Genomic DNA, 18221 nt, shown 5'->3' on the forward strand with positions numbered 1-18221 from the left:
GATTCAGCAAGTTTATGTTACCGCAGGGCAGTCCTGATTGCATCTATCTGCTCTTCTGAAAACCTGTAGATTTTTTTCTGACTCTCAGTGCTGCCGTTTGTTTGAAAAACAGATTTAAGGAGCTCTATAATGTAAGCCTGACTGCAAAATATGCATTCAGTTGGAAAATGTGTGCAATAGTCAGAAAAGGCAAATTACAAAAAGAGAAGCTGACACTTCTCACCTAAAAGTACTGGAGCAAATTGCTCGCAACCTCACCTTGGCTATCTTGATAAAATGGCTCAGTATCTCGGCTCTTATCTTCAGAGTCTGTGTTGTTAGAATTTCCCGCACAACCCAAAAACTGACCTGAAAGAAACGTTATAAAGTCAAAGTAAGTATTTTCATTTCCAATAATTTGTATTAGTTACATTCAAAGAGTAATACAAGGGATAAAAAAAAATACATTACAGAAAATTTGCACAAAGCACATTCTTTTTAAAGAATGATAGCAAAAACAAAGAAATATACGTACATAACTTTCCCAAAGTTCATCAAAGAAATCTATTAGCCCTAGGATTCCTGGTGAGCTGTATGTTGGCATAGGCTTGGTATTCACACCAAATTTGTGAATTGAAATCTCTGTGAGCCCCCGTTCATATCAGTTTGACTTGTCATGCGATTTGACAGTTGCAATTCCAATATAGAATCATTCATATTTTTGCAATTATGAAAAAGGTTCCTGCACTACTTTTTACCAAGTTTATTGTGACTTGCATAGACTTCCGTAATCAAATCAGCAGTGCAAATCGTACTGATGGGCGGCTTTGAAATCGTACTGAAGTAGCGCAATTTAAAAGCCACACCGGTGTGAATGGGGACTAAGGGTCACATACCAAGGAGCATGTATACCGCAGAATCTCAGGCCATCATCAACCTGTGTGCTCCTTTGGGCATTGTACTAACATACTATGGAGTTAAAGCGGAGTTCCGGCCTCGGGGGTCAATTTGAGCTAAAAATACCCCCGGGACAGTCAGGGCTAGTACATTCCATAATGGATAGCCTCTGAACTGTCCCTGGTCGCACTTACCTGTAAGAAGAAATACTTACCTTGAAAATTTCTTCTCCAGCGCTGCCATCTCAGGTGTGGGCAGCTGAAGCTGCAGCGTCCCTCTTCGTTTCCTCTTCTGCGACGTCGGAGTCCCACAATGCACTGCACCAGCCCCACTCGTCACTTCTGGGCATGCCCAGAAGCTGTTTAGCAGTGAATGCCGCGCCTGCACCGGAAGTGACGAGCGGGGCCGGTGCAGGCACATTGATTCCTGGGAGCGATGCCGTTAAGCTCCCAGGAATCATCGCAAACCGGAAGAGACGGCGCGGGCCGCGGCCGCAGAGGCAGGAAGTGGAAGGAAGAGGAATATATTTTCTTCTATAATAAGGTAAGTGACCAAAAAAAAAAAAAAATCGGCACTATTCTTTTTCTTTTTCAGGTTACCCTCAGCAAGCGGATGGCCCAAAACCGATTTTTTCGATTTTGAGGCCGGAACTCCGCTTTAAGTTAAGTTATAGTCATGAATCCCTTCACAAGGGCTTCAACTTGTATAAAGGCAAAGCAGAATTATCAGCAAGCTGTTGCAAAGCATTTGTAAAGCTGCAGCAGGTTTGTGGAATTCTTTAGAGGATTAACTCACCTTTTGTACATGTAACTTGTTACTTTGGAGAAGGGACTCTGCCCACATAGTCACCTCATTCATTTACAGAGTTCTGAGAATAAATGAACTACAAGTCCCATCTTCCACCACAGTAGACGGTTTGTAATTCTCAATAAACTGCAAGGCTGCTGGTGGGTTTCCTCATAGTTCATTGATTCCTTATGCTCTTCAGTAATTGTCTGCTCATATAGAGGCATGGGCAGACAGCTGTACTATCGCTGGATACACATTATTCAATTTTTGTTGTTCGATTTTATTTAGATTTACCTTTAACTATGTAGTGCAAGGGGCTGCCTGATTGCATGCAACTTGAAAGTGTTTAGGTTTTACCTCATATTATATGGTTTTGCTAAATCTAAAGGAAAGGTGTACAAGACAATTGTATAGTGTGTAGCCAGCTTTAGTGTCTGCAGGAACCTGGCATTGCACCAGTTACTTAACTTCGAACCAGTTACTTAGGTTCGAAGATTGATTTCATCTTAAATATCCCCCCACCTCCATCTGGTCTGGGCGTTGACGTATTCTGATCCTAGCTGTAGCTATCTACTTGATGTTGGTTTGGATTGTTTACTAATGTATCTTGCAACATTTGATTGATTATTGGTAAGATGTTACACAAGGTTTTATATACATGCGCATTTGGGTACAGCGTTTTCTGTACACCTGTGCGCATTACTAGAGCATTGTTTCATTGAAACTGGGTTGTTTTGTATGAATTTTCATGCATATCCCCTTTTTCTCTTAGACCTCTTGACTAATATACTTAACGATACTCTCCAGAAGAAGCGCGGTAGCGCGGAACATGTAGAGAACATTATCGTTTAACAAGTGAATCCACCGCCATCGTTAGAAATATACCATCAAAACCTTTATTGTCGTATGGTTCTAAACTTAGAACAAATGGTTCCTGGCTTTATCTAGTACCTTGAACTGTGTGGTATGGTGGGGTTCACTTATGATTATTTGAGTCATCCCTGTTGCACTACATTTTTTATATAACAATGCTTTCTTGTATATGGGTTTCTAAAATAATTTTTTAATATGTTTTGAATAAAATTACATTTTTTTTTACGACATTGTGTCATGTTGTTGTGCCAGTAAAGTCCATCTTGAGAATACCGCTCTAGCTATTCCCCAAACCACTGAGTGGATCGTGGGAGCAATGCTTTGCAGGCTGCAGTGTAAAAAAAATAAATGCACATTTTTTTTTTTTTTATCCACACAACCATGTGAATTTATTATTATTATTTTTTTATTTTTTTTACAAAAAGATGAACTTGGCCTGTAAAGAAAACTTCACATCTAGTGTGGGGTATGTTTAACATAGATCTTGATGGGGTGCTGGCTGTCACTTTACAGCTAGCAGGTTTTCAATAACCTTTAAGTGGCCTTAAACCTTAAAAGTAAATAGATCCAGCGATGTGCACAAGAATAGCAGGTGTCTCCGCTGTCTCCCTCCTCACTGGGCAGATTTATGGCAGGGAGAGGGAGGAGGGGCATGGCCGAGTCCCCCAGTCTCTGTCAATAGACACAGACAGGGTGGCTCAGGAGCAAGTCCGCATGGGTGTCCCTATCGAAAGTGGCTTTGCGTGGGGACACTTGACAAAGGGAAGGGGTCTGGAGCACCGATGTGGGACCCGTGAAGAGAAGGATTGGGCTGCTCTGTGCAAACATTTGAATAATTAAAAAAAAAAATGCGATTTTTGTACTTACCGTAAAATCCATTTCTCTGAGTTAATTGATGGACACAGCGCTCCATAAATCATAACTACTGGGTTATATTGCCTCCAACAAAAACAAAAAACACCTGGCTACGCCCATGGGTCGTCTTCAACTTGGTATAAAATCCCCTTTTCTGCTCTAGGTAATCAGTTTAATAGCAGTATTAGAAGTATCAGAACTCCATAGAGGGGTGGGTGCGGTGTCCGTTGATGAACTCACAGAAATGGATTTTACGCTAAGTACAAAAAACGGAATTTTTGTAAAATCTTACCTGTAAAATTCCTTTCTCTGAGTCCTCCGACAGTCGCCGCCTCTTCATATTCGTCACATATGGGTATTAGACTTTGCTCCGAAGGAGTAGCTAGGCAACAGAATATGTTAACAATAAAGCTTTTAACATATCCCACCCTCAAGGGGTGGTCCCCTCAGTCAATACCCTCCTACTTCCTGCAACCATATCTCAGTTTTAGTGGAATAGCAGTAGAGTATACAATCAAACCCCAAAAGAGGGGCGGGGGCGGCGACTGTCGGAGGACTCAGAGAAAGGAATTTTACAGGTAAGATTTTACAAAAATTCAGTTTTCTCTTACGTCCTCCGACAGTCGCCGCCTCTTCATATTCGTCACATATGGGGACGTCCCAAAGCAGTGCAAACATGAGGGGTGGGAAACGCATCCGCGCCGAAAGCCAACGCAGTCTCCGCATCAAAGAAGGAACCTTACCAAAGGAAGGAAACCAGCTGGGCAACAGCAAAAAAACAAGTGCTCAACAGGAGCAACAACCCAGGAAAAGACAAAAAACCAGGGGATACAAAACTTATCCCAACAGCCAGGAGTCCCCAACAAGGGACCCTAGGGAACAGCCGCACTAAGAACCTTGCGGCCAAAGGAAGCATCCGCCGATGCCTGAACATCTACTTTGTAGAATTTTGTGAAAGTGTGCACGGTCGACCAAGTCGCCGCCTTACACACCTGGGCTACAGAAGCCCCATGACGACAGGCCCAAGACGTACTCAGAGATCTAGTAGAGTGCGCCTTCACAGGCACAGGGGGAACTTTCCCCTGCAAAGCATAGGCCTGTTCAATGGTCTGCCTGATCCATTTGGCGATGGTAGAGGCCGAAGCCGCCATGCCCTTCCGAGGATCCTCTGGAAGAACAAACAAGGAGTCCGTCTTTCGAAAAGACTCAGTCGATTTAAGGTAAACCCTTATCGCCCGAACAACATCCAGAGAGTGCAATCTCACCTCCTTTGGATGTTTAGGCTTCGTGCACAACGAAGGCAAGACAATATCCTCATTAAGATGGAATTCCGAAACTCGTTTCGGAAGAAAAGAAGGATTAGGTCGCAAGACCACCTTATCCAAATGAATAACCAGGTACGGAGACTTGCAGGACAAAGCCGCCAGCTCCGACACTCTGCGAGCCGAAGTGATTGCCACCAAAAAGGCGACCTTTTTGGACAACATAGACAACGAGATCTCCCTGATCTGTTCAAAAGGAGCACGTTGTAACACAGATAGAACGAGATTCAAGTCCCAAGGGGGCAGAGGATCCCGCCTAGGGGGAACCAGATGCCGCACACCCTGAACAAAGGTGCCAACCAATGGGTTGGAAGCCACGGGACGTTGAAACAGAACGGCCAGAGCAGACACCTGACCCTTTATCGTAGCCAGCGCCAAACGCTGATCAACACCCGTTTGAAGGAAAGACAGCACACGGGACACCGAGTACGTGCGGGGTGAAAACCCCCTGGACTCACACCAGGCAAAATAGGCCTTCCAAGTACGGTAATAAACCTTCCCCGAGGAAGACTTCCTCGCGTTGATTAAAGTATGAACGACCTCCGGAGAGAGACCCCTCTCCTTCAGGACCTCGGTCTCAACAGCCAGGCCGTCAAAGCCAGCGACTGTAAAGCAGGATGGTATATCGGTCCTTGAGACAGTAGATCGTCTCGAAGAGGCAGACGCCACGGGGCGTCGACCGCCAGATTCACGAGGTCTGCGTACCAGGACCGGCGAGGCCAGTCCGGTGCCACAAGAATCACTGTGTTGCGTTCCGAGTGTAACCTGCAAAGGAACCTGGACAGCAACTGAATCGGTGGAAACGCGTACATCAGCCTGTACTGATGCCACGGGGCCACTAACGCGTCCGACGCGTCTGCCCGAGGGTCGCGCGTCCTTGCCACGAACCTCTTCACCTTGTTGTTGAGACGAGACGCGAACAGGTCCACATCTGGAAGACCCCACTTCGCGCACAACATCTGGAAGACAGCCGGGTGGAGAGACCATTCCCCCTGATCCAGGGTCTGGCGACTCAGATAGTCCGCCTGCCAGTTCTCCACTCCCGGAATGTGAACCGCCGTTATCGCCGGGACATGAGTCTCGGCCCAAGACAGAATGTCGGCCACTTCTCGAGCCGCTCGGGCACTCCTGGTGCCCCCTTGGTGGTTGATGTAGGCCACCGCCGTGGCATTGTCCGTCTGCACCCGAACCGGGCAGCCCTGCAGCCGGTCCGTCCAGCGATGAAGACAGAGATTTATCGCACGCAATTCCAGAATGTTGATCGGAAGGGAAGACTCCCCCTCCGACCAAGTCCCCTGGGCGGACAGAACGCCCAGAACTCCACCCCAGCCCGACAGGCTGGCATCCGTGGTGATTACCGTCCACGAGATCGGACGAAACGACTTGCCCCCGGACACCAACGGGGACTGGAGCCACCACAGAAGGTTTTCCCTGGTGCGAAGACTCAACGAGATTTGAAGATCCAGAGATTGAGGTCGCCCGTCCCACCTGGACAGGATCTCCGCTTGGAGACCCCGCGTGTGAAACTGGGCGAAAGGAATCGCCTCGAAGGCCGAGACCATCAATCCCAGACATCTCATACACGTCCGCAGAGACGAGTTCGGAACGTCCCTGAGGGACCTGACTTCCTACCGGAGAGTCCTGAGTTTGTCTTCCGGCAGGAAGACCTTCGCCTGCACCGAGTCCAGTATCATTCCCAGATAGGGGAGACGAACCGACGGACTCAGTGTCGACTTTGGAAAATTTATCGTCCAACCAAACTCCTGCAGAGTTTGCATCGTGACAGACAGGTCCTCCTCCAGACCCTGGCTGGTCGCAGACCGAACCAGAATGTCGTCCAGATACTCCAGGACAGAAACGCCCTGGGCCCTCAATAATGCCAGAACCGGTGCAAGCACCTTGGTGAAGACCCGCGGAGCCGAGGCGAGACCAAAGGGCAACGCCACGAACTGGTAGTGATCCTCCGCAATGGCAAATCAAAGGTACCTCTGATGACCCTCGAATATGGGGATGTGAAGGTACGCATCCTTCAAAATCGATGGAGGCCATGAATTCCCCCGGAACCAGGGCAGCCACCACCGACCGCAGGGATTCCATGCGGAACTTGCGAACCCGCACAGAGCGGTTCAGAGCCTTCAAGTCCAGAATCGGACGAACCTTGCCCTCCTTTCTGGGCACGGTGAACAGATTGGAGTAAAACCCCCGAAACCTGTCCCGATGAGGCACCGGAACCACCACTCCCTGAGCCCTCAGGTCCCGCACCGCCAGGTGCAGGTCCCGCAAGCGCTCTGGAGACAGTTGAAGATTTGAAGGAAAAAATCTGCTCTCCGGCCGAGAGAGAAACTCGATCTTGTAACCAGATCGAACGATTTCCTGAACCCATCTGTCCCGCACACGGGCCAACCAGGGCTGAAGAAAACCGAGCAAGCGTCCCCCCACCCCAGAACTGGGTGAGGGCGCCCCTTCAGGCTGAACTGTTATGGGCTGCAGGTCCGGATTGGCCGGACTTCTGTTTACCAGACCAGGGCTTCTTCTGAGAGCCTTGACCTTTGAACGGTTTGCCCTTGTAGTGCGGCCGAAAGGCACGAAAGGACCCCTGAGGGGGCCGAAAATTAGCATGCTTCTTCCCAGAAGCCCCCTTAGCCTTGGGGAAATGGGGCAAGAGAGTGCTCTTACCCCCGGTGATCCCCTTAATCAACACATCCAGGGACTCCCCAAAAAGGCGAGACCCATCATAAGGCAGATTGGCTAAGGTCTTACGTGAAGATTGGTCCACCGACCAACATTTTAACCAAACCAGGCGGCGAGACAACACCGCCACGCTGTGCACACGTGCAGCCAACGGAATCAGGTCCAGGTCCGCATCACACAGATACATGACACCCTGGTGGATTTGATCCACCATATCCAGGGTCGCCGGCGAGGCCGAGTCGGCCACTAGGACGCGCCTAAGCATCTGCGTCCAACTTGCGATCGCCTGGGCCGCCATGAGAGAAGCAAACAGAGCCTTAAGCATAGAACCCGTAACAGAATAAGTATGACGGGCAAGAGACTCCAGTCTCCTATCCGTGGCATCACGGAAAACAGGGGAATCCTCTGCAGGAATCGCAGTGGCTTTGTTCAAAACCGCAATTGCATGATCCACTGGTGGAGGCACACACCACCTTTCATCAGTGGAAGGCGAAAAAGGATAACGCAGCTTGAATCTACTTGGTACCGCAAAAGGTTTGCGCAGATTGCGCCATTGATCCTTAACAGCGCGCTGAAAATCATCATTGCAGGGAAAAACCTGAGGCGTCCTGCGTTTCCTCTGCGTCCCATAAGCCGCCAAGGCAGCGGGGGGACACACTTCGTCCTGCAAACGCAGCGTTTGCTTAATGGAAGCAATCAACTCATCCATGATTGCAAGCTCTTCAGGCGAGCCAGGGGGAGAATTATCAACCCCCTCAACTTCAGCCTCCACCTCAGACCCCACTAGATCAAGAGAGGAGCGGGACCCCGATAAGGAGGCCCCTGCCATAACAGCCCCATCACCTTCACCCTCAGAATCAGAGGAAAGAGCAACTCTGGGCCTTTTAGTAGATTGAGCAGCCACCAGCATTTGCACCTGAGCAGCAAGGCCAGCCACAATAGTGGCTAAATCCCCCCCTGGGGGGGGAAACAGCGGTCCCCTGGGTTTCCACCAATACTGTAGGAAATTTGCCCTCCTGAGAATCCATTGCCCCTGTAATGCCAGACAACCAAGGGTTAACTGCCCCTTTTAAGCAAGCGCGGCAAGCGCAGCCCACCGCACCACACTCAAGCACAATGAGACCCCCACAGGGAATATGCAAACTGAACACAGGCAATGGATAGCAAGAACAGAAGGATAAAACCTGAGGAGACCCTCGCCGCTGCTGCTGCCTCGATCGGTGTTCCTGGAAAGAGGAAGTGATGCTGCCAGGGCGCTCTATGTAAGCCTATGGAGGCTACAAGAAAATGGCCGCCATGCATGTAAACCATGCGGCCGGAGCGGGTGTAGGCAAAATGGCGTCGTTTGGCGCCGAAACCGCCGCTCCACAGTGCATTAAAACACACATTACATTCCAATATCAGAATACATGTCAGATCGCCGCAGCGATCACTGTATATGCCCAAACATGCCAAAAAAACATGCCCCACAGCACACAGCTTCTCACACTGACCAGTCTGACACACACAGTGTCATACAGCTCCCCCCCCCCCCTGCAGCCCACAGCATGCAGCCGAGAGATAGGGAGACAAGCAGTGTGAATAGAGGCAGGTTACACAGTCCCAGACTGACTCCCCCCCAGACAGACAGGTCCCCACATAAATACACTTACCTCACATGGCGTGGGGGACCCGCACAGGCGAACAAGCCGCTGCACATGAGGCAGGGAGAGTCGCAATTCAAGACGCACAAAATGGGGGTTAAGAAACCGCACAGCGTCCAGTGAGGTAGCCACCTCACCAATCATCCCTGCACCGAACAGGGATGGGTCGTTCACTATGCCAGGAGCGTTACCTGGCTGAACGCTCGATGGCAGACTGGGAAGCCACTGACCCACGACCTGCGACCAGGGGGATCAGCCCGAGACCCAGTCCGCATGATCCTCTTCATCCGAAGAACTAACTAACGCTGACAAAATAACAGCTAAATAAAGGTAGAGAGAAAAACTCAAACAAAATATTAAAAAGAAGAAAGAGTCTGGGACAGAAAGTCCCAGCACAGAGAGAGCCAGCCACTCCTGACAAGCTAGACATTAAAACTGAGATATGGTTGCAGGAAGTAGGAGGGTATTGACTGAGAGGACCACCCCTTGAGGGTGGGATATGTTAAAAGCTTTATTGTTAACATATTCTGTTGCCTAGCTACTCCTTCGGAGCAAAGTCTAATACCCATATGTGACGAATATGAAGAGGCGGCGACTGTCGGAGGACGTAAGAGAAATCCAATTTTCCCTTTTGTTCATCAACGTACACAGCGTTCCATAAATCATAACTACTGGGACGTCCAAAAGCAGTGCCAAAAGGAAAATGAGGGGTGAGGAAAATAACCCAAGGCTAAACATAAGAGCCCTTAACCAGGACACAGTAGCCCTGTCTGAAAAATAAAAGTTTTTCTTTAAGCGCCCCTCAAAAGGGAACAGCCCCTCTTTAACCACATCCATACCGGCGCATAGTAATATGACGCCGGCAGGATGGCTTTACCGTTCCGGGCGGCCGTCATATGACGTCCGCCCGCTTTAGCTGCTACTGCGCGCCCCCGGGGGCGCGCAGCGCGGCGATCGGGGGTGAGGCTCGTCCCTCGGACATAGCCCATCCCTGATCAAGGTAAACAGCGTATAAGAAATTGGCTGTTTACCATGTGATCGGCTGTGTCAGTCACAGCCGATCACATGAGCGGCTCCTGCACGAGCCGCTCGTTCTCTCTGCAATGCGCGCCCCCGGGGGCGCGCAGAGCAGCGATCGGGGACGAGGCTCGTCCCTCGGACAGAGTCGATCCCCGATCTAGGTAAAGAGCCAATGAAATTGGCTCTTTACCACGTGACCGGCTGTGTCCAATCACAGCCGGTCACAAATGTCAACAGAGAACACGGTAACTAGCTGTCACCGTGTTCTCCTCCTCACACACTGATCCTGTGTGAGGAAGAGAGTGTGGTAACAGCTAGTTACCAAATACAGTGCACCCCAAACACACTGATTGCCCCCCCCCCAATAAAGAGCACCTGTCACTAGCCCATCAAAGTACCCGAGTACCTGTCACCAGCCCATCAGGTACTCTGATGACAGGTACTCGGGTACTCTGATGGGCTGGTGACAGGTACTCGGGTACTCTGATGACAGGTACTCGGGTACTCTGATGACAGGTACTCGGGTACTCTGATGACGGGTACTCGGGTACTCTGATGACGGGTACTCGGGTACTCTGATGACGGGTACTCGGGTACTCTGATGACGGGTACTCGGGTACTCTGATGACAGATACTCGGGTACTCTGATGACAGATACTCGGGTACTCTGATGAAAGGTACGCAGGTACTCTGATGACGGGTACTCGGATACTCTGATGACGGATACTCGGGTATTCTGATGACAGGTACTCGGATACTTTGATTACCTGTCAACGGAGTACCCGTCATCAGAGTACCTGAGTACCTGTCATCAGAGTACCCGAGTACCCGTCATCAGAGTATCCGAGTACCTGTCATCAGAGTACCTGCGTACCTGAGTACCTTCCACCTGCTCATCAGAGTACCTGACGCCTGAAGTACCCGAGTACTTGCCGCCTGCTCATCATTACCCATCACTACTCATCAGTACTCATCAGTACCTATCACGTATCAGTACTGATCATCAGTACCCATCAGTACAGTATCACCTATCAGTATCAGTACTACTCATCAGTACCTATCACCTGCCTGTCACCTGCCCATCAGAGTATCAGAGTACCTGTCACCTGCCTATCGGAGTACCCGAGTACCTGCCACCTACTCATCAGTACCAGAGTACCTGTCACCTGCCTGTCACCTGCCCAACAAAGTACCCGAGTACCTGTCACCCTTCATACAGCCACCATGTCCAAGTCCAAAAAGGTTTATATACGTCCTCCGTTTAAACCTAAATACCGGTGTTATGGCAGCAGATAGCTGCCATAACCCTGGTATTTTTTTAAACGGTGGACGGTTGGCTAACCGATAAGGGTGGTCCCAGCGGCGGATTCGCCGTGGGTTCACCCTTCCGGGATGGCGGAAGAGGTGCCCCCCCCCTCCCGCCGCGTCCGGTCCTTTTCCACGCTTACCGGACCCGCCGACAGCGGGGAAAACGATCCGGTCCCGGATCCTCACAGACAGGATGTCGAGTGAGGGCAAGCTTGCCCTCACTTGACTCTATGGTCTTGGAGGACCGGAGCTACGGAAAATGTTGTTGCCTAGCAACCGGTTTAAATGTCTTTTTTTTTTTTTTTTCATTTTATATAATAATTTTTTTTTTTTTTTTCTATTTTTTAGTGTACTTGTGAGATCTGAGGACTTTTTGACCCCAGATCTCACAAAAAGAGGTCCTGTCGTGCCTTTTTCTATTACTAGTAATGTTTACATTTCTTGTAATAGAAATAAAAATGATCAATTTTTTTATTTTTTGTTAAACGGTGTAAAAATAAAAAATAATAAATAAAATAAATAGTAAAAAAAAAAAAAAAAATTAAAGTGCCCTGTCCCCGTTAGCTCGCGCGCAGAAGCGACGCATGTGGAAACCCCGCCCACATATGTAAACGGTGTCCAAACCACGCATGTGAGGTATCGCCGCGATCGTTAGAGCAAGGGGAATAATTTGAGCCCTAGACCTCCTCTGTAACTCAAAGGTGGCAACCTGTAGAAATTTTAAAATTGTCGCCTATGGGGATTTTTAAGTACCAAAGTTTGTCGCCATTCCGTGAGCGTGCGCAATTTTGAAACATGACATGTTGGGTATCCATTTACTCGGCGTAACATTATCTTTCACATTATGGAAAAAAATTGGGCTAACTTTACTGGTTTCTTATTTTTTAATTAAAAAAAGTGAATTTTTTCCAAAAAAATTGCGTTTGGAAGACCGCTGCGCAAATACGGTGTGATAAAAAATATTGCAATAATCTCCACTTTAATCTCTAGGGTCTCTGCTAAAAAAAAAAATATATAATGTTTGGGGGTTCTAAGCAGTTTTCTAGCAAAACAACAGATTTTAGCTTGTAAACACCAAATGTCAAAAATAGGCCTAGGCAAGTGGATAGGATGCATGATGATGCACCTTGGATGTTAGGCCCCTCTATATGGCTAGGCTGTGAAAAAGTCTCACACATGTGGTATTGCCATACTCAGGAGGAGTGGCAGAATGTATTTTGGGGTGTCATTTTTGCTGTGTACATGCTATGTGTTAGGAATATCCTATAAATTGACAACTTTGTGTAAAAAAAAAAAGTTTTTATTTTTTTCCCACATTTTCCAAAAACTTGTGGAAAAAAATGACATGTTCAAAGGACCCATATTGCCTCATAGAATATACGTTGGAGTGTTTGCTTTCCAAAATGGGGTCATTTTGTGGACTTTTCCATTGTATTGGTGCTCTAGGGCCTTGAAAAGTGTGATAGGTAGTAAGAAAGTTTTATGTGTATTTATGCTCCTAAAACGCCTTATGGTGCTACTTGGACGTGGAGTCTCTTTTTGTGGCCAGGCTGTGTAAAAGGCTCACACATGTGGTATCACCATACTCAGAAGGAGTAACAGAATGAATTTTGGGGTGTCATTTTTGCTGTGTACATACTATGTGTTAGAAATAGCTTATAAATTGACAACGTTTTGGGAAAAAAAAGAAAAAATTTTTTTTTCTTCATTTTCCCAAGAATTGTGGGAAAAAATTATAACTTCAAAAAACTCACCATGCCTCTTACTAAATACCTTGGACTGTCTACTTTACAAAAAGGGGTCATTTGGGGGGTATTTGTACTGTCCTGACATTTCAGGGCCTCAAGAAAGGAGATAGGCAGTCAGTACATCTGGTGTGATCAATTTTCAGTAATTGGTACCATCGCTTCTAGACTCAATAACTTTCACACAGACTAAATAATATACACTAATTTGGGTTAATTTTACCAGAGATATGTAGCAGTATAAATTTTGGCCCAAATGTATGAAGAAAAATTAATTTTTTGCAAAATTGTATAATAGAAACTAAAAAAAAGTGTTTTTTTTTCAAAATTTTTGCTCTTTTTTTGCTTATATCACGAAGAAAAAAAAACCCAGTTGTGATCAAATACCACCAAAAGAAAGCTCTATTTGTGTGAAAAAAATGATAAAAATTTTGTTTGGTTACAGTGTAGCATGACTGAGCAATTGTCATTCAAAGTGTGAGAGTGCTGAAAGCTGAAAATTGGTCTGGGAAGGAAGGGGGTCTAACTGCTCTGTATGGAAGTGGTTAAACAGCAGCCTGCAAAACTCTGTGGCCAAAAGAAGCATCCGCAGATGCCAAAGTATATATCTTATAGAATTTTGTGTTGGCGACCGACTACCAAGCCTTGCAAACCTATGATATTGATGTCTGATGACGGAAGGCCCAAGAAGTACTCAGCGCCTAAGTAGAATAGCCTAGGAAAGATGGAACCTGACCTTTAATGGAATAGGCCCGAGTCACCGTCTGTCTGACGTACAATGGTATATCTTGCTGGAAGACAACTTTCTCGCCTTTACCATAGTAGGGATCACTGATCCAGACAGACTTCTATCCCCCAGTACCTGGCTTTCAACAGGTAAGCCATTAAAACCAGCGACTGTAAAGCAGGATGGTGGATCAGCCCTTGGAACATTTGGTCTTTTCTGAAAGGAAGCCCCCAAGGGACATTTATGGCCACCAGACTGATTGGAAGATCCTCGCCCTTGATTCCTCACAAGAATTGCAGAAGAAGCCTGAGCTGAGGATGATACTGGCCTTACAGTGGCCCTTGGATGCCTGCGGCATCTGCCAGAAGAACCCGTGATCTCGCTACGAACCTTGGTATCCTCCTGTGGAGCCGAACCTACTAAAGGAGCTGCATGTAGGACTGTGCAAACAGAACTGTCTGGAAGGTGGATACCACCAGACAAAACCTGTATGCAAAATGGGAGAGAGAACTATCTGTGTGAAAGCAGCCGGTGAATCACGGCCTGTGATTCCTGAAGTTTGTCCAGAGGAAGGACCACCCTGGTCAGAAATAGAATGAGACCTAGGTAAATCAATTCCCTGGACAAGGATAGGGAGGACCTTCAGTAGTTCAGACATCACCTGAACCTTTGCAGGAATTAAATCCGCACAAGGAGACTCAGGACCTAAAAAACCTGAAAAAGGACGAGCTTTATCCCCTTTTCTGGGTACCTCCAAAGGAATAATTTTGTGGATCCCCTTGGCGCTCTTGAAGGACGTCCACGAGGCCAGAAACCAACGGAGATGTCCCCCCACCCCAATAATGATTGAGGGAAGACCTTCATGCTGAAGGGGTCTTGTCTGCGGGTCCAGAGAAGCTAGCTCTAGGCTTACCAGGCCAAGAATGCTTGGAATCTCCCGGGGAAGATTTAAAAGATCTATTTCCCTTATTCTCTGTCCCAGAAGCATGAAAAAAAGTTCTGTGTGCTGAGAAAGGAGGGGCCCCCGTCTGCGACGAGGCTCCTTCCCTTCCTAGACTCTGGCAGGAAGGTACTCTTCCCCCTGTGATACATTTAATGATGTCACCCAGGGTAGCCCCAAACACCTTGAAAGGGCAGATCAATGAGAGCTTTCTTGGAGGCTTGGTCTGCGGACCAATTCTTAAGCCACAACACATGCCTAATCACCACCGCTGAAACAGAAAGTTTTGACAGCACAGGAGCTGTATCCAACGATGCATCACAAATAAACTGCAGCCCATGGACCAACTGGTCTGCTAAATCAACATAACCAGCGGGGACCTGTTCACCCCCCAGGCCCTGGCGCAAAAGCTTGGCCCATTCAGTTAGGGTCTAAGACACCAGAGCTAAGGCAAAGACTGACGTCAATGTTGAACCAGCCATAACAAACATGCTGCGTGCCACAGCCTCCGCTTTCCTGTCAGCGGGGTCCTCTACTGGGATCATGGTAGCTTTGTTCAACCTGGAAACCGGATGGTCCACCAGTGGTGTACTAGTCCACTTTTTTTAATGTGACTTCTTAAAGTACAGAAAAATGTTTGGGGACCACAAAGGGTAATTTTGGTTGTTCCCATTCCTTACAAAAAAACCTGTCAAAATAAGGCACATAAAGAAAAACGTTTGGAGTGCGAGGTGACTTCTGAGTACCAAACAACACAGGTAAGTCTGTGGCTACATCAGCTGCATCATCCATTTTTAAAGTCTCAGGCACTACAGTGATAAGTGTGTCTATCAGCACTTTTTAATTCACTCCTGTGACCATAGTGGAATTGTCCTCACTATTGGATGGATCAGGGGGTGTGATATTAAGCCTCCCTGGAGGAGCCATATCAGGCTCGGAATCAGATGAGACAGACTGAGCAGGGAAAGGATGGGGGTGCTTCCTCCTAGGCCTTTGCCCACATGCCACTTCCACCCGGGACACTAAGGACTGCAACCATGGGAAGAGGTGCCAAGGGACCTGCCAGCTCAATGAGGGGGTCAGTGAGGGAGATGTGACCCTGAGACTCCATAAAGAAAAGAAAGACCTTGCAGTACAAAAACAATCTTTTGGCACCACTAAAGGATCCCCCTCAAGGCTCAGGGTACCTATCAGCAGAGAGAGAGAAAACAGTGACACCCAGAGACTCACCCTACCAACCGGAGGAGCACCGAGAATTTGGATTCAGCATCACCACGGATGCCATCCCTGTTCCTATATCCCGGGCAAAGGAAAAGGAAACTGAGGAGGAAGAGGAGGAGCTTCAGGATCACGAGGCTTCGGTTGTCTCCAGTGTCTCCCGGACTAAGGGAAAATGGCCCCTGTGACATTATCGGGCTACACAAACTTGGCTGCCAGCTGGAGACCAGCCAGTCTAAGGGAACATGGCCCCCGTGACATCATCAGACTACACAAACATGGCTGCCAACCGGAGACCAGCCAGACTAAGAGAAAATGGCTGCCATCAGCTACAGCGTGCTGCCAGGATCTTCCCTGTGCCCTCTGCAATGCTGCACCCTCTTCAAGGGGACCCCCCTCCTGAAGGTAGGACAGACGTTAGGGGAGACTCTGCTGTGCACTCTGCACTGGGACGCCCCTGCGCTATACCCACACTGCAAACAGTGGGGCATGCACCTAGGGGTCTCCTACACTGGGACCCCTCCAGACTACCAAGGCAGGAAACACTATCCCAGGACCCTTAAAGAGTGGGGATAGCAGGGGGAGATCCCAGTGGTCTCCGCTGCATCCTCTGCTCTGGGACGCCCACCAAACTCCAGGTCCAGACAGGGGGGAAACGGAGCGGGAGAAGCCCAGCTCACTGAGGGATTTTTAAGGATGGGAAGAGGGAACCTGCAGGCAGGTCCGACTGTCCCTGGAGGTTGCCCGCGCCCCCCCCCCCACAAAAAAAAACGCCAAAAGGGGAAAGGGGGACTGTACTTACACTTGCATAGTGTGGGTAATGCTCCAGACAGAATCCTCACCACCGAAGTAGGGGAGCAGTTGGCCAGGGGACCACTACGACTAAGCCTAAAGCCCGGTCGTATGCGACCCTGCGAGATGTTTAACTCGTGGGCCAGCCTCTGTCTGTGAGGCTAGGTCGCGGCTGACCTAGTGCGTAGCTGCGGTCTGCACACGCTTGCTGGCTGGGCCTGGGGGGACCACTGGATCTATATTATCCAGCCCTTCGGCCAGCCCAGCAATTGACTGTAGATCGCCTGAGAGAAAAAACAAAAAAGATTTAAGGCAGGAGAAAAAAAATTGCTAGGACCAGAGATCCCAGCCGGGAGCCTAGGTTTACTCCTGACTAGACAGATTAAAACTGATTAGCTAGAGCAGAGAGAGGGGTTATATACCAAGCTGAAGACAGCCTATGGGCGTAGCCAGGTGTTTTTTGTTCTGCCTAGTCCTACCCCTGGAGGAGGCAATATAAGTAGTTATGATTTATGGCGCGCTGTGTCCGTCGATGAACAAAAGAGAAATTAAAGTTTAATGCCACTTTAACAAAGCTTGCCAAAAGCTTTACAAAAGCACGCTATACACACTAATAACAACACTAACTCTTCTGCTCTATGGTGATACAAAAAAAATTATCCAAATCATAAAAATGTGCAAAACATAGGTTTCCAACACTGAAACCCAAAACCATCAGCTATACTACAACAGTCTTAAAAAAATGATGTGAATATCCTATATATATAGGTTTCTTATTAAATACAGCACTGAACTTGAAGAGCAGACTATATATTGAGGATCTTACCATTTTGCATGCTGGAAACACCACTCTTATACTAACTGAATCCTATGTGAACAAAGCCCCTACCAAAGTGTAGGACCTGCTCTCAAACATTAATTGAAACACAAGACCAGCAATATTGACTTCACAGGTCTCTAGTGATTGAATGACTCATGAATATGAAGTATTTCACTGTTTTTTTGTGTATGTATAGACTGTGTTCTCACAAAAATGATGTTTTAGTGATGTCACTAGTTTTAGCAAACACATATACCAAGTCAGTGAACAACATAAATGCTGATCAGCAATTAAGTAAAATGTGTTTAAAAAAGAAATAAATAGATGTGCTTAGGAATAACATAACAAAACTAACAACTTTGATCAGCACAGAAAACAAAATATTGCAATTACTGGTAAACGGGACATGCGGCCTACTTAATCCTCTTAACCCAGGAAAAGGAATTAACAACCAAACCAAACACTCATCTTTCAACACGGCTTTGAGTTTGGGATAATTAATGAAAAGCAAGACGAAGCTATTTAGTGTAACCAAGGCAATCTGGAATATTGTGGGAAAGAAAAGTAGTATTTTTGGGTACAAAACAAAATACAGTAAAATG

General features: G+C 47.7%; 1 protein-coding gene across 5 annotated transcripts in view; it reads right to left on the minus strand.

The window, feature by feature from the left end:
* The window catches only part of RALGPS1 (Ral GEF with PH domain and SH3 binding motif 1), a 1028186-nt gene that overhangs the window by 651139 nt on the left and 358826 nt on the right, over positions 1-18221 (minus strand). For all 5 annotated transcript variants that reach the window (XM_082262603.1, XM_082262602.1, XM_082262601.1 and 2 more), the window contains exon 7: positions 259-348. In XM_082262603.1, coding sequence (XP_082118729.1) covers positions 259-348 — 90 coding nt within the window. The remainder of the gene's footprint in view (positions 1-258; positions 349-18221) is intronic.

Source organism: Pelophylax lessonae (genome assembly GCF_965119305.1).
Source record: "Pelophylax lessonae genome assembly, chromosome: 7".
NCBI classification, from domain to species: Eukaryota; Metazoa; Chordata; class Amphibia; order Anura; family Ranidae; genus Pelophylax; species Pelophylax lessonae.